General features: G+C 44.1%; 2 protein-coding genes across 6 annotated transcripts in view; one reads left to right on the forward strand and one right to left on the reverse strand.

The window, feature by feature from the left end:
• The window catches only part of TMEM169 (transmembrane protein 169), a 60,222-nt gene extending 57,200 nt beyond the window's left edge, over positions 1–3,022 (reverse strand). Inside the window, exon 1 of the mRNA XM_053299998.1 lies at positions 2,840–3,022. The gene's annotated coding sequence lies outside the window, so the exon portion shown is untranslated. The remainder of the gene's footprint in view (positions 1–2,839) is intronic.
• A 314-nt stretch (positions 3,023–3,336) lies between these two features.
• MAP3K2 (mitogen-activated protein kinase kinase kinase 2) overlaps positions 3,337–27,771 on the forward strand; it is a 56,431-nt gene continuing 31,996 nt past the window's right edge. The window contains exons 1-4 of one of the 5 annotated variants that reach the window (XM_053297668.1): positions 3,337–3,402; positions 19,234–19,303; positions 26,994–27,109; positions 27,461–27,501. In XM_053297668.1, coding sequence (XP_053153643.1) covers positions 19,300–19,303; positions 26,994–27,109; positions 27,461–27,501 — 161 coding nt within the window. In that variant the 5' untranslated portion in view covers positions 3,337–3,402; positions 19,234–19,299. The other 4 variants (XM_053297642.1, XM_053297658.1, XM_053297650.1 and 1 more) reach the window with 4 other exon arrangements.

The following is a 27,771-nucleotide window of genomic DNA, read 5'->3' on the forward strand; positions in this document are numbered from 1 at the left end:
CAACTAGCTAATATTTGCTTTCATTAATATTGTTAATTAATTTGAATATAATTATGTGCTGAAAAATGGACCTTGGCCCCCCCACACTAAGTCATGGTTGATTCTGGCCCACTGGAGTAGTGCACCCTTGCTATACAGTCTCGCACAAGCAGTTATTGATACCCGGGAATGGCTAGGGGTGCTAGTTTTCTGTTACTCTGGGCAGGGGACTTGGGCCAAGCCGTCCAGGAAGCCCCATCACACTCTTGCCCCTGTGCTGGCTTGCCAGCCAAGGATGAGCCCCCTCATGAGTGGACTAGTCCACCAAAAAAAAGTAGAGCGACCATGTGCTTCAGCTCTCCATTGGATTGCACTCTCATGAGGTAGGCCATCCAACTATAGTGGACCCTGTTGATGTGGGGCTTCCAGGATCTTTGGTTAATAAAGGAACTCATACGCCATACCTTCCCCTTTCCACTCAACCCTTCCATATTTCTCGGGTGTTTGGTCCACTTCATGTGTCCGAGTGGTTTCAAGTAGGCAGAGTTGGGAAAGACTGAAGATGGCTCTAAAGTCCACTGCAAAACAGGCCGGGCTGGGACCAGTGTTGTGATGTATGCAAATCTGCCAGGGCAGGGCACCCGTGGATTAGAGCAATCCCTGGCAAGCCAGGTGGCCATGCATGGCAAAAACAAAAAAACCCAAAACATGGATATGTGTTGAGCGGAAACCAAATTCAGTGGGAGCACTTGGACTATTGGCTTGCGGCAGTTGCCAGGACTGGCAAAGGTGTCGCTGGAGTTCCCTTCTCTGAGTCTTGCATGGATCTAGCAACCGGGCTGCACAGCAGCTGCCCTTTGGCCCACATGCTTGTCTCCAGGGCCGGGCACTCTCATGAGACAGCAGTTCTTGGGAGAAGGGAATAAGCATCTATTGCACATGTTATAATCACACAGGACTCTCAAGCTTGTTCCCTTTGTCTAATTTGATGGTTCCACTCATTAGGTATGGCCAAGCCTGCATGCTTGTACCCCAGGAGAAGGAGCTAGGCCTCGCTTCCCTTACAAACCGGTAAAAAGAGAGAGAGAGAGAGAACAGGACCACTGGAAAAATCAGGGGCTTTCTTTTAACCCAAATTTAGGGTTGTTCCATTCATTCATATCTATAGATAGATATAAACACACATGATAGAAGGAACCCCTCCATACAGTTGGAGGGGGCAGCACCGTCCATGGGAACCTTAAACATTCAGATAATGCCCAGGCATCAAGGGCAATCAATGCCCTGCTGCCCAACCGGACAGGACACACAACACCTTTGAAAGGATGCCTTGCTGGGCAGCCATGCTAGATCAGCTGTGTTACTAATGGAAGGGTTCCTTGCACATGTGTCCCTTCTCCCTCCCCGGATGGAAGCTGTCAGAACATTTTGTATGGCAATTCTAAGTGAACATCCTATATGTCTGGCAACATGCCTAGGTGTGTTGATCAACATGCAGATTGATCAAGAAATCCAATCCAATGGAGAGAAACAGATACCACCAGATTTGTGGGGCTACGTGTTGTCTCTGTATATGAATGGACCACAAGAAGGTTCCCACAACCAGTGTTTCCGCAGGTTTATTCCAGATGCAGCACTGATGAGACCCCTGCTGTGCATGGGGTCGGCACATTAGTATTTATTTGAAGCGCCGTGGTATCACTCCTACGGCTTGGCCTGGCACGTGTGTCCTTAGTGGATTAACAATGTAGTCGTGCAATTTCTGGTGTTAATACTGCTTCATGTGTTTGTGCACATATTTCTGCAGTCCTGAATTGCTGGAGACCTCTCTTGCTGTCCTCGTCATCTCAGCCTTCTTGTGCGGATGGATAAAAGGGCCTAGGGGATGCAGGAGAAAGTGGGCTTTCTCTGGTGTGGTTCTTTCCCATTAAAAGAATTGACTCTAGGGACATAACATTTCTGTTGCCTAGCACCTGCAGGAGGAGTGCAGAGATGGTGGAGGGTGGGGCAATATCTCCAAGAGGCAGCCAGAGAGAAATGCAGCCAGCACAGAGCTGATCCATTTCTAGGATGCTCTGAGCTGTCCTCTCTATGGTTTCAGGAGGAGCTACAGCACAAAACCCAGGTTATAGCAGCGGCAGAATTTGGACAAAACAATGGGCCTTTGGAACCCGAGTTTCCGGCAGCGAAATTCACTACAAACTAAAGATCCAAATTCAGGTTTGGAGGTGAAAAAGGAGCCGTGGTTGGGTGACGAAACCACGGCTTCACGCATTCAGATGACCACAAACTCAAAGCTCTGCAACATTTACCTCCAGTTTCGTGTTATGCACTAAGGTGGCCCTTGAGTCAAAGACCAAAACAGTCACTATCAGTTCTTCCAGTCTACAGATGAACTGGTTTTCCATTCACAGAGATTTTTTTTTTTTTAAAGACCATAGAGAAGCATTTCATTATGGTTCAGATTCTGCCTGGGATGAAAGTGAGAGTTGCCTATAGAAATCAATGGAGATATCCAGATTCTAATCTGATCGAACAGCAGCATGTCCACCCTCAAACAAAAGATAGCAGCAAAGAAAGGAGACCTTACTATTTCTGACACGCTTCTTATTTCATGTGGAAATGCTAATGTATAATTAAGTTCAGAGTGCTCATAAAGAATCATTGCCATAGCTGGGTTTAGGGTTACTAACAGTCCCTTGTTAACAAGGACATCCCTTATTTCAGCCCAAAATTGTCTGTCCCTTTTGGGATGTCACTTCTTCCTTATTTCCAGCAAAAGGGAAGAGCTTACGATTGAGATCAAACTAATAACTAAATAAAGGTGATGATCATCATAAACTTCAACTTATTTTCTTACCAGAGTGCTCTGTGGTTCTGGTGGGCTGCAGGCCTAGAGTTGCCAACAACGAACAATCCTGTGTTGGAGACAGTAAATAAACCCTTATCTGGAAGTTTAGCTTACGTGTTACTCTGATCTTTTTCATTCTCTATGCACTATTTCCCTATGCCAAGTAAAGTAGCTCTGGTTCCTATCAGAGAGATGCTAGACCTAACAAGTTGATGACTTCACCTCCCCCACCCCAATAGAGAATCGTGGTCATTGTCCTTAAATCGTACGTAGCTTTGTTGGCCCATCAGAAAACAATCCAGAGCAAAGCTTTATTAGCTTTATTTGATATTTATTTCAACTGAAATATCAAAGGAAGCGTTTGAGTTCGTCGTGTTTCAATGTCGGATTTCCAATCATTAACCGAATGCTGTGTGTCACTCTAGTCTTTTTCTATTTCTACGGTGAACTGGCGAAAACGCTGTAGAGAGAACCGGATATCACTATGTCGCTTATTGCGTCACTATGGAACGCGTACCCTCCGCCGGAAGCTTCCCCGCAGCCTGTGACGCTTCACGCTTCTCCCCCACAACGTACGCCTTGACGTTGACGCTCCTCCGGCTGTCTCTCGTAGTATCACGGGTTTCTGGGTCGAGGAGGCGGAGTCTGAGGGGCTCTTGAGAAGGAAGGAAAAGGAGGGGGGACTGATTGAGTAGGTGACGGCCGCGGGGTGGGGGTCTCGCGCTCTCGTTTCTCCCCCCGCCCCCGGGTGGCGTGAGACTGAACGAGCGAGCGCGAGGAGGCCCCTCTCATCACCACCCCCCGCGTTTCGCGCATTTTTGTGTGTCCCCCCCCCGCCCTGCCTCTTGTCCATTTTTTTATTCTCCTCCCGGGAAGCAGGAAGGGGCTGCTGGGCCTGCTCTTCTCTATCTCGTCCCCATCCCTTGCCTGCTCTCATCGCGCCCGTTTCGGGGCTGGGCTCAAGCGAAAACCGGGATCCTGGATCCCTCCGCCATTCCGGGCCTGGAGCCGCCGGCTTGGGGGGACCCTCCTCCCCCCTCCGCTTATCTCCACCCCACAGGTAGGTAGGCAGATGGACAGAGGCAGGTGTGTTGAGGGGTTATGCGATGATGTGCTGGTGAGCCCTGGATTCTGGAGTCTTCTCGTCCTGGGACCGGGGGAGGGGCGCGCGGAATACAAAGTCTCCCCCCCCCAAAAAAAAGAAAGAAAGAAAGCTCTTTTAATGGAACCCTTGAGGGTGGATCCTTGCCTTCTCTCTTCTTGCACCCTTATTTGCTTAGTGCAGCAGCTATTGCCTTGCTTTTCTAATTTGTTCAAAGCTTCTCATGGGTTTTTGTGGTGGTGTCTTTTTTGAGATCAAGCATTAAAAAAACCCATTAATGGGGATGTTTAAGGTTTGACTGGACCCTTGAATTGTCATTGGGGAATATGGGCGAGATGGGGCTGTAGGACGAAAGGGGAGGAGTAACTTGTGAGGGTGTTTCCCCACCACCACCACCTTTAGTGTTTGTCTTGAAAGAAGGTAAGTCTTATTTATGAGTTTGAGACTAGAAGCATAAGCAGATAGTGTCATCCTGTGCATATGAACTTGAAGTTGACAATGAGATGCTCCATGATAGAAGAGATGCAAACTAGGTGTTTGGTGTGTTTTAATCTGGTGGGGTTCAGACAAGATGATCTGAGGAACTTGGTGAGCAAGGTTATATTTGGGTGAGTTTTGCTGGCTATCTTATCAATTCCTAGAGGGCAGGGGTGGCTATTGAGAGCAGAGTACACATCAGATAAGGTTATGATATGACCTAATCTAGGTAATTGCTGTGAACAGACAAAGTGATGTTGGTGAACATGCTGTTTGTGTATAAATCTTTGAATAACTTAGTTCTGCTTGTGTGTATTTTGTGCAGCTTTTTAAATTTTATTTCCACATAGATTTGTGATGTATGCCTTGCGGAATCCCATCTCTCTCTGGTGATAGCTGTTTGGTTGGCAGTTTTGAGAGTTGCATATCATCAGGTGTTTGCACAGGAAAAAATGAACACAGAGCTCCTTTTGCCCTGAGTTCTGAAGTGTGGAAATACATGCAAGGAATTTCCCTGGTTTCCGCTCTTACTTGGCAAACGAATTCCTCAAGGTTTGCCACAACATTGTTGGTTCAAATATCAAAGCAAAGAGATGCTGACCACATCTTTGGGATATTTATGGTTTCACTTTTTTTAAGGGGAAGGGCTGAAAAGTTAGATACTCATTTTTGGAATAACAGGTTTTTGTGGCATAAATAGGAAATCACAATTTGAAGGGTCTCTTGCAAGTCCTGTTTTTGTTTTTTGCAGCCACATCTGGAAGATATGCATGCTTTTTACATTTTATTTCCTTGCACATGAATATTGGGTGTTTTTTTAAAGTAACTTATCCATTCACAGCAGCAGTAATAGCTGATGCTACAATCTTCCTAGTTTTGCTCTGCTAATTTAAGTATTGCTATTGTGAATGGTCACTTACTTTGTAAGCGTTTAAGTTTTACATATAACTGTGGTAGATGGTCTTTACAATCTTTACTCTGAAGCCATGTATATATATGAACATGTATCTATCAACATGTCATGCATCTAGTGAAGTGGACTTCACAAAAATCTTATGTTTCAATAAATCAGTTAGGTTTTTAAATTGCCATTAGATTCTGTGCATTTTGCATTCTTATAGATAACATTAGGAATGTTTTAGATTCAGGGTAACTTGCTCATCTTGAGTCAAGGGGTACTTTTGATGCTAGAATTCTTGTTTATCTGCAAAACGTTGTCTTTAATTATGAAGTAAAATGTGCAAGCCATTTTTTTCCTTTGTACATTCTTCACAAGACCCAAGAGTCCTATATCTCCAATTCTTAAATCATCAGTTGTATGTCTTAATTTGGAGCAAAGATTAATTTCTGAGCAGCTGAATGGAATTAGCTTAGGTGGTGTGTTCTAGCTTGATCCCATGCATAGTTGTTTGACAGCCAGTTCTTTTTTGTTTTCTTGCCTTTTGATTACATGCTCACAGGACTTTGACCTGGTCGTATGGGTCCACAGTGCTGGGGATTGTGGCGTGGTCTACAGGGTTTTCTCAGAACTCCCACTGAGCTGAAATGGTGTTGGTTCCTATTAATAGGATTGCAGCCTTGGATAATACAGGCACTCTTCGACTTACAAACACTCAACTTAAAAATGACCCATACTTACAACAAAGCTGTATAAATATTAAATTTAATGAAGTCACCAACTTACAAATGCCAGCCCGCACATACAAGTCCTCGCTCATCAGAACTATATGTGTTCAAGCGATGAACATCCAACTAACAAACAAACTTTTTGAACACAAGCTGTTTGTAAGTTGTAGACTCCCTGTACACTTCTTTTTTTGAAAGAACACATTTATTAGTGATACTAAAATGCTTTTTTACCCTTCAAAAGCAGAGGTTTCATACTCATAGTTTGAATGTCTTGCTGAACTAATCGTGTCTTCTGTATATGGAAAGATTTGGCTTGATATACATTTGCTTGTAAAGATAATACTGAAATACAACAATATGAAGTGATCATTATGTTTATGCGTAGTGGTATGGCTGTCCTGAAGAATAGGCTTCTGCTTGTTTAAAAACGTAAAGAGTGTAATATCTCAGGTACTGGCAAGATTAGAGCATAGATGTTGAAAGATAGTTGGAAAATGGTCAGGTTCTTTTTTGCTTATAGTTTATTTTATGCTTGCAGTTCGTCAACCCCACTGCCTGTTAAGATCATCTGGGGAGGTCCGGTTGTGGTTGCCACAGGCTTGGTTGGTGATGAGTCAGAACTGGGCCTTTTCTAGAGTTGCCCGGGACTCTGGAATGCGCTTCCTAAGGAAATCGGAGTTTCCCCTTCTCTGAATGTTTTTAAGAAGGACCTAAAAACATACCTGTTTACTCAGGCTTTTAGTTTAGAGTTTTAAAACTTTGGTTTTAGCATTTTTATTGTATTTTAAATTGTTTCTAATTTATTTATTTATTTAGCAGACATGCTTTTATACTGCCCAAAACTAATGTCTCTGGGTGGTTTACAACAGAACAAAATAAATGACAACAAATATTTAAAACATTAACTATCACAATAAATGACAGCAGAAAACTAAAACATTAGTTAAAATAAATGACGGCAGAAAATTAAAACAGAACAATTTAAATTTTTTTAAAATTATAACAATGTTAAAACTATTAAAACAGTGTTTAATTAAAAGCCTGGGTGAACAGATGTGTCTTTAAAGATTTTCTTTAAATGGTCAGAGATGGGTAGGCTCTTATTCAATAGGGAGCGCATTACAAAACTTTGGGGCAGCAGCGGAGAAGGGCCATCCTTGAGTAACCACCAGCTGAGTCGGTGGCAACTGCAGATGGACCTCTCCTGAAGATCTCAATGGGCGGTGGGGATCATAACGAACAAGATGTTCTCTTAAATACCCAGGGCCCATGTTCCCTCTAAGGCATGCACATGTGTGTGTGCACACGTTTTTCAATGTCCACCCAATTAATTTTAGATCCCGCTCAGGTTGAATCAAGAAAACCTCATTCTGACTGCATGTGTGTGCACACTGCCTTGGTGTTGCTGCCCAGAACAAAACTCATTCCATGCACAGATGAAAAAAATTGGAGGGAACATTGCCCAGGGCCCAAGCTGTTTAGGGCTTCATAGGTAATAACCAGCACCTTGCCTTTTGCCCGGAAATGTATTGGCAGCCAGTGTAACTCTTTCAATACAGGAGTAATATGGTGTCTCTGAGATGACATGTTCTGTGGTTTCTACCTTCTCCGTGTCACAGGGTACAAAGTCTCTCTGCAATTGAGATCTTTCTGTATTTGCCATCCAATACAGCAGAGAGAAGGGAATGACAATGGGCGAGGGTATAAGTCCTTTTGTGGCTTGGGATTTCTAGCTGTGACAGGTACGCGGTGGGGGAAGCAGAGTATCTGAGCCTTTCCAAGGACAGGAAGGATGGAACCCTGCCTAGGTCAGCCTGGAGCTCAGTGTCCATTATCCTCTGTTTGATGACTGTTCTTGCTTGGTCACGGTCCATTGCAAGTGGAGAGGTAAAGCCCAGGAGTGACACACGGCTCTTTTCCAGGAAGATTGAACAATGTCCTGTAGGGTCAGAGGGGCTAGGCCTTGAGGGTTGAGGGATAATTTAAGCCAGAGTTTAAGAATGGGCAACCACACTCTGGCCTCAGCGTTTATCATGCCCATTTCGAAGCATAGGGTAGCATTTGAGACGCAGTGAGGCACTTGGAGGGCCACTTCTAGAAATTTGGAATGATTCCATTCCAAGGGGACAAGATTGGTGGGGGCCCCCAATTGGGTACCATAGAGGAGTTGCACCAACGTCTTGGCCTAAAATGTAGGATATACATTTTGGTGGTGCTTTTGAGGAGGAAAAATAGCACTTATAAGTTCTTGCAAAGGCTGCTTTAAAAATGCAATGTATTGAAATGCTGCCTAAAGTGTTAGAGTTCAGTCAGACAGTTTGTTCTCAGCACAAGTAAGTGCTGATACAGACTTATTCTAGAAATTGTAGAATTGTAAGAAGATTTAATTATCACCTGGTAGAAAATAACACTTATAAAGTAATACACATAACACAATTAGTTCAGTGCCAGAAAGCAAAGAAGTGGTCAGCTGGGTAGTTGTAAAGTATTTTGATATAAAGAGACAAGGCTGTATAGCCAGACCCATAAAGCCCTGTATTATCTTAATACCAAGGGTACAGAAGGCCACATTTCATTGAAGTCAGTGGTATAGCTTCTACTGATGTTTAATGTGTTAGATTACATAAATGCCCTTGCTATAACTGGACAAAGAGACACCTTCTAAAGTGATACTTCATTTATTTATTTATTTATTTATTTATAACATATTTTTATACCTCCCAAAACTTGCGTCTCTGGGCGGGTTACAACAAAACAAAAGGAGAGCAACTGTCCCTATCCAATCCTAGCAGTCTTTGCTGTTGCTGGTATCTTATTGTGTTTCTTTTGTTGTTGTTGAAAGGTGACATTATTATTAAAAATATTTGTATAATAAAATAGTAATAGTTTAAAAATATACCGTTTCTTTCATGTTCCTTTGGCTGAACAGAATATTGATGACGTGCTTTAACTGAATAAATATATACACCTTTAGTTTATGTTGCAGTGTTTCACACAGGTGCTCAGCAGAAGTCTTTTCAATTTTTTAGAATGCTGTTGGTTTTACTATTTTGTGTTTCAACCCAGAACTAGACTGCCATGCCACATGCCTTTTACTGACTTAAACTTTGCACTTAGTGGAGTTTTATTGCTATTGGATTTCTTTGTTTGGACTCATCTGGTATGAATTGCAGGAATACAGTCTACAGTCAATTAGTTAGTGTTGATTGAGTAGTAATATTCAGTTTGAACATATTATTAGTTGCAATATTGTTCTTTTCACTTACTCCCACTACTTCATCAATGTTATTGCCTTCCCTTTTTGAAATTCACTTCCCTTTTCTTGCATAGCCTCTCTCACAACCATCCCCATGTGCAGCAGATGCAGTATAGTCGGCACTAAGATCTTGTAAGATATTTTTCATTACTAGTATCGAAAACCACTTGTAGTGATAATCATCACATGTTTAGCATCAAAAATAGTATCATCAAGAATCATCAACATAGTGTTGGTTTTATGAAACTCTAGATTTGAAAAGAGAGTAAGAATCTTATTTCAGAAAGTTAAAAACATGTGCCCCCTCCCCCAGTTTCAGCTTATTGGGTTGGACCCAAAACATCCATTCTGTAAACAGGAGAGCTTATGTGAGGAGCGCTGAATTCCTTCTGTGAATAGAAGCTCCCTCAGTTTGTGGAATGGAAACTTTGAATCTAACTCAAATCACACAGTGGTGAAGTCTATCATAATCAGCGAAAGTATCTAGTTCTACAGCCTCCTGTTCAGGCAGTATTTTGGTTTGAGAACTGCTGGGAATCTCGAATTTTCTAAATTAAATGCACTGTTTTACCTTAAATATCCAGATGTCTCTGTATTGGTTTTAACCTGGCATCTTTTAGCTTTCAGAAAGATTAAGATAGACACATGAACACATGTAGTTAAAGATTTCTTCTCTTTCTTTGAGAGTATCTTAATTTAGTAGTCCTTCATAGCCATGGGGACAGTGCATTTCAGTGTCTTTTTGGGAACCATTTCTAATTACTAGCGGGGAATAAAATCCATGAATTAATAGATGAACACTGGTATAGCATCATGGCCGGTACCTTCCCCCATTCAGATGTTGCCTCAACTACAAACCTGCTAGGCAGATTTTCTCATCCTTTCACCATCTGCAGTATGGGGATATCAGTACTGGTGTTCATTACAGAGCTGTCCTAAGATTACTGAAATAATGTATGTGAAGGTCTTTGAACGCTTAAAATATGCTGTTTAAATGCGAACTATTTATAAATGTAAAACACTGACTGCACAGCACAATCTTTCCTTTCTGCCTTTAGGAGGTACAGTGATAAACACCTATTGAGCAAACTCTGGCTTCCCAGGTAGTTCCTTGACAAGTATGTTGCACTTCACTGAATTGTGGCCTTAGTAGGTGTAGTCATCCCGGGGAACTGGCATTGCGGAACACAAGTGTGTATTTAATCAGATTGACTCCATCTCCCTACTGTTAGGCTGATTACATTTTTTTTCAATATTTTGTGACTTAGATAGTGGTGGGAATACCCTATTAACTATCTTTTCTGTGAGCAGGGTTAGAACAAAAATATTGTCTACATCTTGCAATGAAAATACTCCTCATTTAAAAAGCACAATGTGTCTTTAAAAAAAAGAAAAGAAAAGAAAAATGATGTATGTCCCTAATTAAATCTGGGCCAGAATACCCATTGTGGACTTCTGGATAAATTGGTGATATGCAGGTTCATTTTCTCAGAAGTGTGAGGGGCTGTGCTGTTTGCCTTGACATTCCATTGAAGGAGATGTGGGTGTGGGAGAGACTTGCAAATTAGTGGTTCTTGTAAATGACAGGAATGAGAAGTCAGATGGCAGAGGCCAAAATATTGACAGGAGCCGGTCATTTGTAGAGTAGAACATGAAGGAACTCCTACATAAATAAATGGAGGTGGGAGAAGGGCAGGAGTGAGATGTGTGGCAAACCTTCAGTTTCTATCAACTTTTGTAATGTCACCCTTGATGGAAAGTACATATGTGGCTCAGTATGAGATGGGTCATTCTTCATGTGCATAATGTTAGCACTAACTTGAGGGGCAAATTGGTAGTAAAGGCTCATGACCAAGGGGCACTAAAAATGCAAACCCTGACCCACCGTTGGTCAGAGATGACCCACTGTTGGCTCTTGAGTTGCATCTGGCAGCAATATTTTTCTTGACCTCAGTCAGGTGATGTGCAGTTCTAGGGTGCCCTGTTCTACCAATTCTGAGTGTGTCATAGTTTTGTTACAAATCAGAATGGTTATAAGTTGCAGTAAAATTGGGGTGGTGGGGAGGAGGATAAAAGATGAAGCAGAGACACTTGTGTCCTTGCTGAAACAAGACTATTCATTGAACCATAATATTACTGTTAATGAAATAAATTTAAACTGCTTGATAATAACAGATTATTCCCTCCTGACCCAAACACACAATATTTAAAAAGCTGGCCATCTCTTCTCTAAGGAATGGTTTGAGCTACTTGTCATCTCTTGGGGGTGAGTTGGATGCATTAAAATGATGTCATCTATTTACTGTGGCAGTTGCTGAAAAGCTACTGGGTGAGATAATAGCAGAAATTAAAGTGTTAGGCTTTTAGAATGCAAGTAGTATCAATTAATTATTAAGGCAGCAAACCCAAGTATGGTGCTTTTAAAAAAAAAGTGTATTAAAACCAACATAATCCAACAGTATTGATATTTGGGAGTCAGCCTGCAGGGGGGGGATTCCTCTATTTTTGCCAGTCCTTTCAGAGACATGGAGACGCTTCCTGAGGTAGCAGCTGCGATTGTGCACAACCCTTCCTTTACTGAAAGATATCAAGCATCTCTTTTTACCTCTGAAAGAGGTAGGGCAGTACACATTACAGCTGGAGTCCTAGGAAAGATGCGGGGATATGTGCTGTCTTTTCCCTGACCAGTCTCCGCAGATATTTTCTCTTAGAATTAGGAGGTACAGGGAAGGAAAGAGAAGGAAAACATTGTATGTCTGTCCAGCCAACAGTGAAAGATTGAATGTCTTGCTTTTCCAAGATCTGAGGAATCCAGAACTTCTCACTCCACACTGTGATCATTTGAGATACATGATGCACATGTCCGATCAGAAATTATTAATTACATTGGCTGGCCGCATGGCCTGTCTCAGCTCTTCTTGCTTGTTATTGCATGAGCCTGATAAGGGGGTGTTTATATACATACTATCAATAGCTTTCAACTAAATCTATTGTTGCTCATGTATATGGGGCGTCTGCATTGAATGGAGGCTTCATGAGAGCTACTGCTGCACATAGGTGGCTTGCTGCATGGTAGGTTTATGCATCATTTCTGTCCGCCCTGTGCTCTACTCCTTTGCCTGGGACCAGGTGGGGGCTGGAGACAAGCTTCATCATATCCTCTTCTCTCTGGAACAAATGCTTAAACAAGATTCTTTGCCTTTCATGGCTTCTGTTTAAAGGGCACCTTGTGTGGTGTGGGATAGGGGTCCCCTTCAGGTTCCCAAGTGGTGTGGGTAGTTCTAGGATTCATGGCTGCAGCCTCGGAAAAACCTGTGTCCCAGCTGTGCCACTTGAGGACCTGAAAGGAAATTTAGAGGGGTTTTTTTAAAAACAGGAATCATGGAAGACAAGGCAGCTGCTTGAGTGCTCCCTTTGGAGTGAAGAGCACTTTGGAGTGTCTCCTGCTCTTATCCAGTCCCAGGTAAAAGAGTGGGAAGAAGAGAGTGATGGAGAGATTTTGACAGGCTTGATAGATGTGTCAGATCTCTCACCTGACACACATTACATGAGGATACATTGGGAGAGATTGACATGGCTCCTCCTGACAGTAACAGAGCCCTTGTACTCACTGAGTGTGGAGCTCTGGTTCCTGTGTTTTGCAGTTCCTTTCAGTTCATTTAGCAAAAGTTGCAAGCAAAGCCTTGGATGCCTTGCACATCTTTGGAGGGATTGGCTGGGTCCTGCCCCCAGGAGTGCCTGTATTGCAGGGAAGTCTTACTCAAAGTAGGAGTCAGTCTGCCTAGAGAGAGTTGGAGACTCCACAAAGGATGATTTCTACTCGTGGAGTAAGCCATAAGAACCTGGAAGGTTAGGCTAGTTAGTGTCTTTACTATCTTTTGGTTAGGTTGTGTGGTGGTGTTGGCCTCTTTCCCCCTAACTACTTTTAAATCCAAGCCCTTATCGCTTTATTCAGATCAACCACCTTTTGTTGGATAACTGCTGTTCTGTGTCTAGTTTGCCTAATTCAAAAAACCCGCATGGCCTAGCTGCTCAGTGCATGTGGGTGTAAGGAAGAGGGTAGCTCTAGGGCCAGCCTCTTACCTGATCTAAGAGCCGTTACACCGACATTGCCCCTGTCAGGCCAAAATCCAGCGTTTGGGCCATGCACAGGTCTGCTTCATGGAGATAGCTAACTGAGCAAAGAGGCACCCTTTTAATGTGGTGATTCTCTTTATTTAGCAGAGGGAAAGCAACTGGCCCTCTCCAGTCCCAGCACAGCATCCCTCCAGTGGCTGTTGCTGGGGTCTTGCTTATGTTTCTTTTCCAGATTGTGAGCCCTTTGGGGGACAGGGAGCCATCTTATTTATTATATCAATCTAAACTACTTTGGGAACTTTTGTTGAAAAGTGGTCAATAAATAATCGGCTTTGTTGGAGCTGAGTTCAAAACAAAGATGTACCCAGCTCTCCCACAGCTGAATTGTAACAATGTAGCATTGTGATATAGCAGTGCATGTCAGGTTGTGGCTATATTGTGATACAATGGTGAGCTGAACAAGCACCTTCTCCTGAATGGGCCTGCCCAAGCTGCCATGAAGATTGTCAAATGGGTCACTACTGAGTCCCGCCTCCAGAGATGCATCTGGCAGTGACTGGGACAGGACCCTTTTTGCCATGGCCCCTAAGTTGTAGAATATTCTATCCCTGGAGACTTGTCAAGCTCTGTCACTGACCTTTTCACCATCAGGCGAAATCTGTTTGATTCTAATGGGAATACCTTCATTAAGGACATAAGAGCCAAGGATCTACCAATTTAGGCTTCATTCACTAGCTACTCCAGCCATTATTTGTGATCTCGACCAATCTTCTTTCTTCCGTGATATTATTTTCTGGCATACTGGCAGAGGATTTAGAAGAGAAACCGATCATCTGTCATCTGTACTGGGAAATAGGGATGGTAAGAAACAATGGAAGCCCTCTCCTACTGCTCAAAAAAGATTTCTGCTGTTCCTTATCTTCTTGGAAATGGCAGTGGAAGTGAGACCTTTGGGGAGGAGATCTGTGTGGTGCTGTATGTCCTGCTCACCAGAGGTCTGGGGACATTTGCCCTGACAAGTGGATTTGTGAATGCCTGATAAGAGCCCTGCTGGATCAGGCTCAAGACCTACCTAGTTCACCATCCAATTACCCCACAGTGTCCAACCAAATGCCTCTGGGAAGCCCACAAACAAGAGATAAAAGCATGCACCTTCTCCTGCCATTGTTCCCCTGCAACAGTGCAATATTGTTCCTCCTGCATATTGCCTCTGAACCTGAAGGTAGTATATCGGGCTGTACTTCAAACTGTCCAGAGCTGAATAATGTGCACATACGCTCTTTAGAATTGCATGGTGGTGGCCATTCCTAGTACTGCACACTTCCATTACGAGGTTCTGGTTTTGCAAAAAAAGTCCTTCTTGCCATACCAGAAGTGTTAGTTACTGCATGGAGATGGCTATGCTGGGAGCAGCCACCCCATATGATTCCAAAGCGGTGGTATGCATCATTTGGCTTCGGACGTTGTGAAGCATAGCCTTACCATATAGTAATCAAGACCAGTAGCCACTGATGGATCTGTCCTTTGTGAATTTGTCTAATAATGAGGGTTGGGAGTGGGAGGCACTACTTTGTGGTAGTTCCATTCCTTCCTCTCGGGTAGCTTCCAGATGGTGTTGCTTAGAGATTGTTGCTCTTCAAAATGGAGCTATTGTATAGGGTCCCACAGGGCTCCATTCGAATGCTCTTTAACATCTACATAAAACCACTGGGATCATCATCAGGGGATTTGGTGCAGGTTGTTATCAATATATGGATGACGCCCAAATCTATTTCTCCATGTCCACTTCATCAGGAAATGGCCTAACTTCCTTAAATGCCTGCCTAAAGGCAGTAATGGGCTGGATGAGGGAGAACAAACAGGCTGAATCTAAGCGGGGTGGTACTCATTGTGGGAGTTTGGAACTTAGCAAGTGGCTTAGATCTGCCTGTTCTGGATGGGGTTACACTCTCCCAGAAAGCACAGCTACTGGTTTGGGTCCAGAACCTCTGGACCCAAACCTCTCCCTGATTTTGGAGGTTGAGGCAGTGGTCAGCTTCTGCTGATACGCCAGCTACATCCATTTCTGGAGATAAACTACCTTAACAATGGTGCATATGCTGGTAACATCCAGACCTGACTACTGCAATGCACTCTACATTGGACTGCCTTTGTACATTGTCCAGAAACTGCATTTGGTACAGAATGTAGCAGTCAGGTTGGTCTCTGGAGTTATCGAAAGAGATCATATTACACTTATTTTAAAAGAACTGCGCTGGCTGCCAATGAGTTTCTGGGTGAAATACAAAGTGCTGGTTATTACCTATAAAGCCCTGAACAGCTTCAAGCTGTTCAGCTGCCTTTTTAAAGAACCCTGGGACCTATTAAGATAATCTTTGGAGATCCGGTTGCATTTGCCACCAGCTTGGTTGGTGGCGACTTGAAAGTGGGCATTTTCTAGGGTTGCCCTCCAGTGTTCACTCTAACATGGATTCCCAGATGTTGTTGACTACAACTCCCAGCATCCCCAGCTGCAATATCCTTTGCTTGGGGAATTATGGGAGTTGTAGTCAACAAAATCTCGGAATCCCTGTTAAAGAGAACACTGTTGCCCTGGGACAGGTCTGTACAACATACAGCCCGGGGGCCAGATCTGGCTGCAGGTAAAGTATTAGAGAGCCACAGGCTTGTATGGTGCTTCTCGCTTGTCATCCTCCATGTGTGGAGAAAGGAAGGGCAAAGTGCAAAGCTGTAGCTCTCTAATACTATTACTTGTAACAGAAAACAATGGATTCCCCATTATGTCTGAACCCAGCCATAGATCTAGGCCTCTTGCTCCAGTAAGAGGGCCAGTGCAGAGGTTCTTTGGTTCTTCAAGATTCATCCTTGTAGCAAGAAACCATGGTTTCCCATTATGTCCAAACCTGAGCTGTATGTGCTACACAGCAGAATTATGCTTGGTGTTAGCTGGTAGAACTTACCCTACATTTGTTACTAGATATTGACTTTTAAAATTCTGAAACCAGAATTGGACCTTTTGCTAACTGCTTGCATAATATTATCTATCTATCTATCTATCTATTTTATTTAACACATTTTTATACAGCCCAAAACATACGTCTCTGGGCGGTTTACAACAAGATAAAAACAACATTAAAACATTAGTTAAAAACAAAAACAAGAAATTTAAAACACAACTATTTAAACTTTTTAAAACAATATTCTAAAACAACATTAAAAACAAAACAAGGCTAGTCTGTGTAATAATAGGGCTAGTCTGTGTTCAAAAAGCTGCTGTGGAGCTCTGTCAGTGTCAGCCTTATGCTTATCTCCTGTCCTTGGAGCATACCATTTTAAAAAGCTTCTCTTCCCACCCCCACCTTATTGCATAAAATTCAAAGGGAAAGATGACATCTAAATATAATTGCACAACAAACCACATTGTTTGTGGCGAGAATATGGCAGCGCTAGCCTTGGACTCACAAACTCGATTGTCTTCTTCCTCCTTCATGTGTGAGGGCAGGAGATGGAAAGCAGTTTTAAGCAAACTGCAGCTTCTTATATCCAGCTACAGCAGTCTCCATGTTCACATAATCGGAAGGATCTGGTTAAGAAGATGATTGGAATTAGTGAGCCTGGTGGAGCTGATTGTGAGAATGCACAATTTCAGGGCAATCCCAGCCTTGATTTGCCTGATCACAGTTGGCAACTTTAATTTTATGTCAAGGTGAGTGGCACTGGAGAGGGTTAAGTCTTTAATTCTTTTGCTCTGCAGGCAACATCCGTTTTAGTAGTACTTGAAGTGCTGATAGCATTCCCCGTGGTTGGCTTCAGTTAACTACTACTACAGATATTTATATACCACTCTTCAACAAAATTCTCAAAGCGGTTTACATAGAGAAATAAAAAATACATAAATAAGATAGCACTTAACTAGGATTGATTCTATTTGCCTATGATGGTTAACTGGAGCGGTTTGACCAGGATTGCCCTGAAATTGTGCGTTCTCACAGCCCGCTCCATAGGGCTCACTAATAATGATTGTTTAATCATTTGCTTGTTCACTATTTGGCAGATTTTATGTCAAGGTGAGTGGCACTGGAGAGGGTTAAGTCTTTAATTCTTTTGCTCTGCAGACAGCATCAGCTTCAGTAGTACTTGAAGTGCTGATAACATTCCCTGAGGTTGGCTTGTGCCCATTGCCATTTTTTCCCTTTAGAGAATGTGCCAGGAAATGACCCTACAGTGTAATGCAGGGTCATTTCCTGGTGCATTCTAGAGAGATTTTAAAAAATGGTGACCTGTGTGAGCTGGCTGCCAGGAACATTATCAGCAGCTTCAAGTGCTACTGGAGCTCATAGACACAGTGAAAATATTTTTATTTTTTTTAAAAAAAATCAAACCCCTCTACCACCACCAAGAAGAATCAGTGTCCTAAAGCAGGTGAATGTAAACGCTTGCAGATGGGTAAATTGTGGGGTTTGACTACAAGGCTGAGTTGCATAGAAATATGTCTTGTTCAAGCCACAATTAGTTCAGAAGCTAGGATATTGACTATAATTTGATCCTGGGTTGTAACCTAGGTTTTGAATTGACTGTGGCTTGAGCAAACTGCCATTTCTATATTCAGAGGTAATCGGCAGCTACAATTAGTTCATAACCAAAAGAGGAAATGTTTAATCATCTCCCCTTGCACACAAAGGAGGGAGGAAAGGGGGGTAGAATGTGTGCCCAAGGCTTGTTCTTGTCGTCATAAAGCCATGGTTTGTGGTGAGATTTGAATTTAATTGCACCATTCTCTGAATGCAGCCAGCATTAAATAACTAAAGCAAAACACCAGTTAACTTGAACCTGGTGACCCAGAGAGAAAATTGCCTTGCCTTACCTTCACTTACCTTTGATGCAGTCTGTAATGGGCATAGAGGGAAAGACACAAGGGTTAACTTGGATATAATACTACTCTAGCTTGGATGTCTGTTGGTACACACTTATGTATGTATCTAGTTACTTTTGGTGGTGGTTGAAGTAGGGAGCTTTTCCAGAGCAGTGCGTTTTGACTTGTTATACCTGTGGACGGTGCTTCCACAGATTCATAAATGGTTTTTTTTTTAACATATAAGCTGCTAGTTGAATAATTCATGAAGGTAGATGCTCAATGTCAGTAGTTGTGTGTGCACATCTCTAGTCACCGTCACAAGGTTCTTTGAAGTTGGGCTCAGCTTTTTATGTATCTCCTATGTAGGGCCAGAAATCTGGCATTCACTTTACAAAGCATCCTTAAATATCAATTTTTGGCCCACTCTTCCTGCCTGGAAATTCCTCCATGAAGCCCTCATGGATCTACATTTCAACTTTTGATAGTTTTTGTTTATAGATCTCTTTTGTTTTACTCTAGTATGAGCCCTAAGATGTCTATAGGACCTTTTCCATTCCTGACTTCCTTGCCCACATGGGTTCAGTGCAGTCAACAGAGCACTTTGGTGCTTGGAATGTAAGGAATTATGTTTTGGACATCTGTGAATAGACAGTTGGGTTTGGGTGAGCTCAAGCTAGAATTGAGTCCACAGCATGACAGTTTTGTCCACATAGCTGCATCCAGTATAGTGGACGAGGTGTTCTCCTGAAAACGGATTGGGAATTACTGCTGATGTAGTACCGGCTGCTTCCTGTAACCGTCTTCACTCTATCTCATGAGTTAATTGCACCCACATAATTATAGCTGAGCTGTAGTGTATTTTCAGCTGCCCAGCTTCTACCCGTGGCTTATTACGTTGGATGACTGGGCAATACCCATTTTTAAGGCATATAATTTTAGATCTCTTTGGACTTAATATCCTTCAGTTTTCTTTTTTTTTAAAAAAAATTGTTTGTTTCCTTGCCTAGGCAATAAGAGGATGCTAATGGGAAAGCTGTTCTTCTGAGACGTAGGATTTCTGGCTGGCTTCCGATATGGGTGAGTTGCTTTACCAAATTCAAGTACTGGATCATCTATATAAAGTGCTCAGGCATTTTTTTTAATGTGGAATTCACTGAACATGAAATTAACACATACTTGCAAATTTTTAATTTAAGTTTGGAAATACACTTGGACACATCTTGGTCTTTAAAATCGTTGATTGGGAGAAATGGTGAACATTTTCCACTCTTTCTTTTTAAAAAACCGTTGCTGAGTGGTCAGTTATATCCCTAGTTGGCGGTTAGTTAAACTGCAGGACACTTTAAGAGTTGTCAGTCAAGGCTCCAACTCCTCCCCTTCCCTGCACAGAAAAAACTGCTGTTAAGTCCTGTTGCCGCAGATGACTATGGGACTTTCTGCCTGGCTACTTTGTACAGATGCTGCTTCTTGACCCTTCCTGATGCAAGACTGGCAACAGGGAAGGAGAGAGGACCAGGTAATTCACCTCTAGGTAGTTGATCTCCTGGTGATGCTGATGGTGACTCCTCTGTCCCCCCCTCCCCTTCCCTTATTATCTCTCTGCCAGTCACGGAACAGAGTGTTATCTGGTTAAGGAATTTAACAGCTAGGGAACAGTAGAGGTCTTGTTCTGTGCTTGATTGTAAATTGATGATGGCGTGTATGCTAAAACCTTTTTAATTGATTTGCACCAACTTTTAAAAATGAACTTTTGCACAATAAAGGGTCTTTGTGGAGGGAACTCACCTCTAGGTGGGATTTGCCAGTACTTCAACCAGCCACTTTTAATGGCAGCTTGATGTGTAGATACTAGTAAGTGGGAACTTTGTTCTCCATGCTGTAAAAAGGCAGTTGCAAGAAGTCTTGCAGGGAGGAGGAGGCTTTAACATCTGCTTCCCAGAGACAGCTGCTGCCCAGTGGTGAGAGCCTGTGTGGTTGCTGTTTGCTGTTGTCAGCTTGCCAGCCTGGGTGCCCCCTAACGTGTGGGGCTGTGGGTGCCACCATGTGGGTGAGTCTGTGTGGGATTGGGGCCAGAGGGAGTGAGTCAGCAGTTTTTGAGGATCAGCTGCTAGATTAGCCATCTTTCTGGGCTTATAAAAGGGCTGCTGCCCAGTGGCGGCGGGCCCACCACCAAAGGGGCAACACGAAAGGGGCCAAAGCGGCTCCTTTGAGGGAGCCACTTCGGGGGGCAGCGAGGCCAGGTGGTATTTTTTGGCTTTTGTTGTTTTTGGGTCCTAGGTGTTTCAAATGTGTCTTGGTTTGTCTGGGGATGGGGAGATGGGGTGTGTCCACTGAGTGTGGGGTGGCTATTCCGGTGGTGGTGGGAAATAGAGGAAGTAAAGTTGGCAGGTCAGCACGTCGTTACAGGGGAAGGGAAGTAAGAAATCTATTAGCTGTTACCCCTTCCGGATGTCCTTCCAGCTCTTTGACCTTGGGGAGCAGTGCCAACCTCCCACAGACCCACACCTTGTTTCTCTGTAATGCCAGGTCTGTCCAGAATAAGTCTGAAACGATCCATGATTTGATTCTGGATGAAGGGGCAGACCTGGTATGTATTACAGAGAGTTGGTTGGGGGAGGCTGGTGGCCCAGTCTGGTCCCAGCTTCTTCCTCCAGGGTATTCTGTTGAGGAGCAGATGCAGAGATGTGAGCGGAGAGGTGGAGTGGCTATGGTCTATAAGAATAACCTCTCTCTGACCAGGATCTCTGTGGAAGTGTCTGGCCATATTGAATGTGTGTACCTAAGTTTGGGGACCAGGGATAGACTGGGACTTCTCTTGGTGTACTGATCACCACGCTGCCTGATAGAGTCCATAACTGAGCTGACGGACTTGTTCTCGGGTTTGGCATTGGAGTCTCTCAGGCTTGTGGTTCTGGGGGAGTTCAATGTCCACTTTAGGACCAATTTGTCTGGGACGGCTCAGGAGTTCATAGCGCCCATGACAACTATGGGCCTATCCCAAAGGGTCTTGGGACTGATGCACATTGCAGGTCACACGCTTGATCTGGTCTTTCACTCTGATCAGGGTGGTGTTCCATGCGTGGGGACTCCTGTGATTTCCCCATTGTCATGGACGGACCACAGTCTGGTTAAGGTTGGACTCACAGTCACACCCCACCTTTGCAGGGGCGAAGGGTCCATTAGAATGGTCCTCCTGAGAAGGCTGTTGGATCCAATAAGGTTCTAAGAAGCCTTGGAGTGATTTAGTGTTGGCTCTGCTGGTGATCCTGTTGATGCCTGGTGGAGTACTGAAACACGCACCAGGGGAGTAGACATGATCACACCTAAGCGTCCTCTCCAACCAGCTTCAAAATTGGCCCCTTGGTATGCGGAAGAACTACGGGGGCTGAAGCAGTGAGGTAAATGACTGGAGCGCAAGTGGAGGAAGAATCCACTCGAATCCAATAGATTACAACATCTGAAGATCTATGCTCTGGCAATACGGGTGGTAAAGAAGCGATTCTTTTCAGCCCATATTGTGTCCTTAAGTTCACGTCAAGCAGAGTTATTCAGGGTTGTGAGAGGGCTAGTGAGTGAGCCTCCTCCCTCGAATCAGAATTTGGACCCATCTGTTACCTGCTGTGACGTGTTCAATGATTTCTTTGTGGATAAAATCTCTCGTACTCAGGCCGACTTGGATTTAGACCCCACAGTTAATTGATTGTCTAAATCGGAGGTGTCTAGCGATTCCTCTTATGTGGTTAGGCTGGATCATTTTCAGTTTGTGACTCGTGAGGATGTGGACAAGCTACTTGGAGTGATGCAGCCAACCACCTGCCCTCTTGATCCTTGCCTGACATGGCTAATACTATCTGGCAGGGAGGTTGCAGAAGAAGGCCTAGTAGAGATCATAAATGCTTCTCTGAGGAAGGGCAGGATGCCTCCTTTCCTTGAGGCAATTATTAGACCACTTCTGAAGAAGTCTGCCTTGGATTACTCAGAGTTGAGCAACTATAGGTCTGTCTCCAACCTTACATGGCTGGGCAAGGTAATTGAGATGGTAGTGGCCTCCCAACTCCAGGCAGTCTTAGATGAAACTGATTATCTAGACCCATTTCAGACTGGCTTTCGGGTGGGCTATAGGGTGGAGAATGCCTTGGTCAGCCTGATGGATGATCTCCAATTGGGAATTGCCAGAGGGAGTGTGACTCTGTTGGTCCTTTTGGACCTCTCGGCGGCTTTCGATACTATCGACCATAGTATCCTTCTGGAGCATCTGAGGGGGTTGGGGGTGGGAAGCACTGCTTTGCAGTGGTTCCACTCTTACCTCTCAGGCAGATTCCAGATAGTGTCTCTTGGGGACTGCTGTTCTTCAAAAACTGAACTTCGGTATCGTGTCCCTCAGGGCTCCATATTGTCTCCGAAGTTGTTTAACATCTACATGAAACCGCTGGGAGAGATCATCAGGAGATTTGGTGCAGTGTGTTATCAGTATGCTGATGACACCCAAATCTTTTTTTTTCCATGTCAACATCATCAGGAGAAGGCATAACCTCCCAAAATGCCTGCCTGGAGGCAGTGATGGGCTGGATGAAAGTTAATAGGCTGAGGCTGAATCCAGATAAGGTGGAGGTACTTCTTGTGCAGGGTCGGAACTTGGGAGATGATTTTGATCTGCCACTTCTGGATGGGGTCACACTTCCCCAGAAGGAACAGGTATGCAGTCCGGGGGTGGGGTGCTTCTGGACACAAACCTCTCCTTGGTGTCCCAGGTTGAGGCAGTGGCCAGAGGTGCCTTTTATCAGCTTCGGCTGATACGCCAGCTGCATCCGTCTCTTGAGATCAACGACCTCAGAACAGTAGTACATCTGCTGGCCACCTCCAGACTTGACTATTGCAGTGTGCTCTATGTGGGGCTGCCTTTGCACGTAGTCTGGAAACTGCAGTTAGTCCAGAATGCGGCAGCCAGGTTAGTCTCTGGGTCATCTTGGAGAGACCATATCACTCCCATCTTAAAAGATCTACACTGGCTGCCGATAAGTTTCCGGGCAAAGTACAAGGTTTTGGTTCTAACCTTTAAAGCCCTAAACAGCTTGGGCCTTGGGTATTTAAGAGAATGTCTTCTTTGTTATGAACCACACGGCCCATTGAGATCATCTGGAGAGGTTCATCTGCAGCTGCCACTGGCTCATCTGGTGGCTACTTGGGGACGGGCCTTCTCTGTTTCTGCCCCGAGGCTTTGGAGCACACTTCCTGGTGAAATAAGAGCCTCCCCATCTCTTACAACTTTTAAAAAGGCAGTCAAGAAACTTTTATCCACCCAGGCTTTTAATTAGATATTGTTTTAATTGTGTTTTTAATAGTTTTAACATTTTAAATTTTAATAGTTGAAATGTTTTAATCTTTTTATTGGTTGTTTTTATTGTTTTGTTGGAAAACTCCCAGAAAACTTGCGTTTTGGGCAGTATAAGTGTGTGTGTGAGAGAGTGAGAGAGAGAGAGAGAGATGCTTCAGCTGTTTAGAACAGTAGCTTGTGCTGCAAAAATTAAGGCATAAGAACAGAGCTGACTTGTTTTGGTTGCTGTATCTTTACGGCAGTGATCTTCACTATTTAGTGGGGGTCACTGCCACTGAGCTGCCTGGGTGCAATCCCCCTTTGGGGGGGTGGCCCCAGAGGTGTTGCTGAATTTTCAGGGGGCCTCCTGTGCACCTGCCACCTTGCCAGGCCCCCCGCCTGCCAAGGCCCCACTCACCTGCTGGCACTGTGCAATCTGGGCCAACGCTAGCCCCCTTGGCACCAGACCCAACTCCTGGCTTGCCTCTCTTTTTCTCTCTTGCTTTCCCTCCTGCTCCTCTCCTGCTGCTGGTGCCACAACTTCCTTGCTGGTCTACATGGTGGTAAATGGCTGAATGCGCTCTTTCCTCTCATGGCACATCCATCCCCTTACTGGTCAGTGTGAGTGCCACAATCTTTTGACTGTCTTGCCCAGTGGTAAGGGGACTGATGCACATCTTCTAGGCACTCATGTTTGAGAGGAAAGGGATCATTCAGCCACTTACAGCTGTACAAATTGGCCAAGGAGTGGTGGTGTTGGCGGGAGGAGGAGGATGAAAGGGAGAGAGAAGAAGTTAGTCCAGAGTCTAAGGCAGGGCTGCTCAACTTTGGCAATCCAGCTGTTTTCGCATTACAATTACAATAATTCCCAGCGACAGTGGCCAGTAGCCCGGGATGATGGGAGTTGGACAACATCTGCTGGAGAGCATTTTGAGAAGCCCTTGTCTAAAGGGAGCAGCAAGCCAGGGACCAGAACTGGGGTCTGTGTGTGCTGCCTGTGGGACGTGTAGTGGAAAACAGTAGGGATGTGCATGCGCATTGGCCACTTCCGGTACAATGCTGACCAGGGCTGCAAGGAGATACACTGCAGCCCCATGCCATCCGTTTTGGGGAGGGCGCCGGCAGAGGGAAAGTGGCAAGGCAGGTAAGGACACTCTCCCTGCCCCTTAAAGGAAACTCTCCCGCCTTCGAACTGACTTAAACGCCGGACTTTTGAACCGGTTCGGTGCTCCATAAAAGGAGTGCCAAGCCAGTTCATGCACATCCCTGGAAAACAGTGCTCCAGGGCCAGATTGTGTTGACCATGTTAAGTTGTGGAATATCTTTAGGAAAATGGCATCCCAGAACACCTCATTGTTCTCGTGAGAAACCCATACACAGGAAGGAAGCCACAATCCAGATGGAACATGGTGAAACAAACTTGTTCCAGATCGGCAAAGGAGTAAGACAAGCTGTGTGCTTCCTCCTTTTTTTATTCAATGTATATGCTGAACATATACTGAGAGAAGCTGGATTGGAAGAAGATGAGCGTGGTTTTAAAGTGGGAGAAAGAAACATCAATAACCTGCGCTACGCTGATGACACCACTCTGATAGCTGAGAATGAGGATGATTTGCAAGCTCTAGTAATGAAAGTCAAAGAGCACAGTGAAAAAAAATGGAACTACAACTAAATATACAGAAGACTAAACTAATGACAATGGGTACAGCAACCAGCCTCAGAATTGACAATGAAGATATTGAAGTGGTGCATAGCTTCTGCCTTTTAGGATCCACTGTCAGCAGTAAAGGATCCAGCAGTCAAGAAATACGCTGCAGACTAGCACTTGGTAGGGTTGCAGTGAAGGCCTTGGAAAGGATATTTAGATGCTGTGATGTGTCTACAACTAAAAGATTAGAATAGTTCGGACTATGCTTTCCCCCGTGACACTCTGTGGGTGTGAAAGCTGGACTTTGAAGAAGCAAGATAGAAAAAGCATTGACACTTTTGAAATATGGTGCTGGAGAAGACTTTTGAGGATACCATGGGCAGCCAGGAAAACAAACAAATGGATCATAGAACAAATCAATCCAGAATTTTCACTTGAGGCACAAATGACGAGGCTCAAATTATCATACTTCGGACACATTATGTGAATACCCAGCTCCCTTGAGAAGTCCATAATGCTGGGGAAAGTTGAAGGAAAGAGAAGAGAACGACCAGCAGCAAGGTGGATGGACTCAATTGCGACAGCAATGAATGCACCACTGAGAGACCTTAAAGGCCAAGTTAAAGACAGATCATCCTGGAGAGAATCTAATCTATGTGGTCACTAAGAGTCGACACCAACTTGACGGCAATTAAACAATCAATCAGGGCCAGATATAGTTCTGTCTTCAATTACTGACCCCTAATCTATAGTTACAACATGAGCATTTTATAATTTAAAACATTTAGATGGTAGCATAAAATAAGAATAACTACACAAGAGCAGGCCTGCTGGATCAGGCCCAAGGCCTATCAGGTCCAGCATCCTGTTCCACACACTAGCCCACAGATCCTCTGGAAAGCCCACAAGCAAGAGGTGAGGGCATACTCTCTCTCTTGCTGTTGCTTGCCTGCAACTAGTATTTAGAAGCATTGTGCCTCTGTGGCTGGAGGTGGAAATTATAAGAATTAATTGCAGAGCCATAAACTTGGCTACCGTTTTTCGTCCTTGTATGTGTCTGATCCAGAAAGCCTATTCATTGAGAATACCTCATGGTGGACTTTCCTTTTTAAAAAAACTGGAGAAGCTCTGTTCCAAGGTTGGGCAGCAGGGGGACCCGCAAGGGACTGCTAGTGAAATGAGTTGTTGCCCCTGCCCCTGTGTGAGAGCAGAAGCTCCTTCCACTTGGATTTGGATCTTCCCCGATCTCTTTTGGAAGTCTGGAGAAGAAGTTTGAGGATGTGTCTTCCTTAGACATGATTATGAATCTTCTGAATGCCCTGAGAGAGAATGTGAGTAGCTCAGTTTAGTCTTAGAACTGTCCATTAGGGATGTGCATAGCTCCGAACCCGTCCGGTTTGGCACGGGGGGTGGGGTTGTAGCTTTAAGGGTGGGGGGTAGTACTTTCCCCCCCCGCTCTTCCCCCTCCGGCGCTGTGGTTTTTTGTAAAGTTTCTGGGGCGGCAGCGTTCCTCCCTGCCGCCCCTGCCACCGTCGTTAGCCTGCCAGAGCCTAAGTAAGTAACACTCATGCGCCTGTTTCCGGTGTGCGTGCGCACCCCTGCCTCCGCGCGCGCGCTCCGCATACGTTACATGTCGTACTTTTGGAGGGAGGAGAGAACCGCAAAAATCATTGCACAAGTTTGGCTGCTTGGCAATGTTCTAATGTAGGCCCTTCCGTGGACCCAGCTCCTGTTCTGTACTTTTAATACTGCAGAATGTGACCCATTGGGCATAAATAGCATATCTTTTTTTTCGTTCTAAACAGATGAGCAGCAAGCTTTGAATTCAATCATGCAGGATTTGGCAGTCCTTCATAAGGCAAGTCGTCCTGCAGTGCCTGTACAAGAAACAGGGAAAGCAAAATCTTCACCAAAAAAGCAGGTAATGTGCTTGTCTTATGTATGCCTACATTTTATGTGGGTGTTCATTGCTTCCAGGGACGGTTCTATGTTGTGGTGTACATAAATCTGAAATTGAGGGAAATAAAAGGAATATGGTATTCCAGAATGGATCTTAAGCGGATGTGTCCTGTGTGAACTCATACTACAGGACTGCATTCCTTTTCAAAATGCCCACCACTTAATTCTTTTTCCCATTGTTAGAGGAAGTTCCTTAAAATGTGTGCAAGTATTCATTGGCTTTTGGTAATTTAGTGAAGAATTTGCACAAACTTTAATTAAGAAACTGTGCTGGTTCTGTCTGTTTGTTAAATGTGTATCATTCTCTGTACAGAATGACATTCGAGTCAAATTTGAACATCGAGGTGAAAAAAGGTAAAACTGATAACCATTTTAATACATCTGCATTACTAGCTCATGAGGTCAATTGAAAGTTGTATTTCCAAATGTCCCCAAAAGCATTTCATAGGTTTATACTGTAGGTGCATTGGCCGAATTTGAGAGAAATATAAAAATATGCCCAACATTGATGTTTAGAAAACAGAAATGTAAGAAATATTCCAGGATGCATGCACATGCATGACATAAGTTTTAGTTGGGATTTGGTATTGCTACTTTGTGTTGCTATAACAGAGTGAGGAGCCG

This window comes from Hemicordylus capensis, chromosome 1 (assembly GCF_027244095.1).
Source record: "Hemicordylus capensis ecotype Gifberg chromosome 1, rHemCap1.1.pri, whole genome shotgun sequence".
Classification (NCBI taxonomy): domain Eukaryota; kingdom Metazoa; phylum Chordata; class Lepidosauria; order Squamata; family Cordylidae; genus Hemicordylus; species Hemicordylus capensis.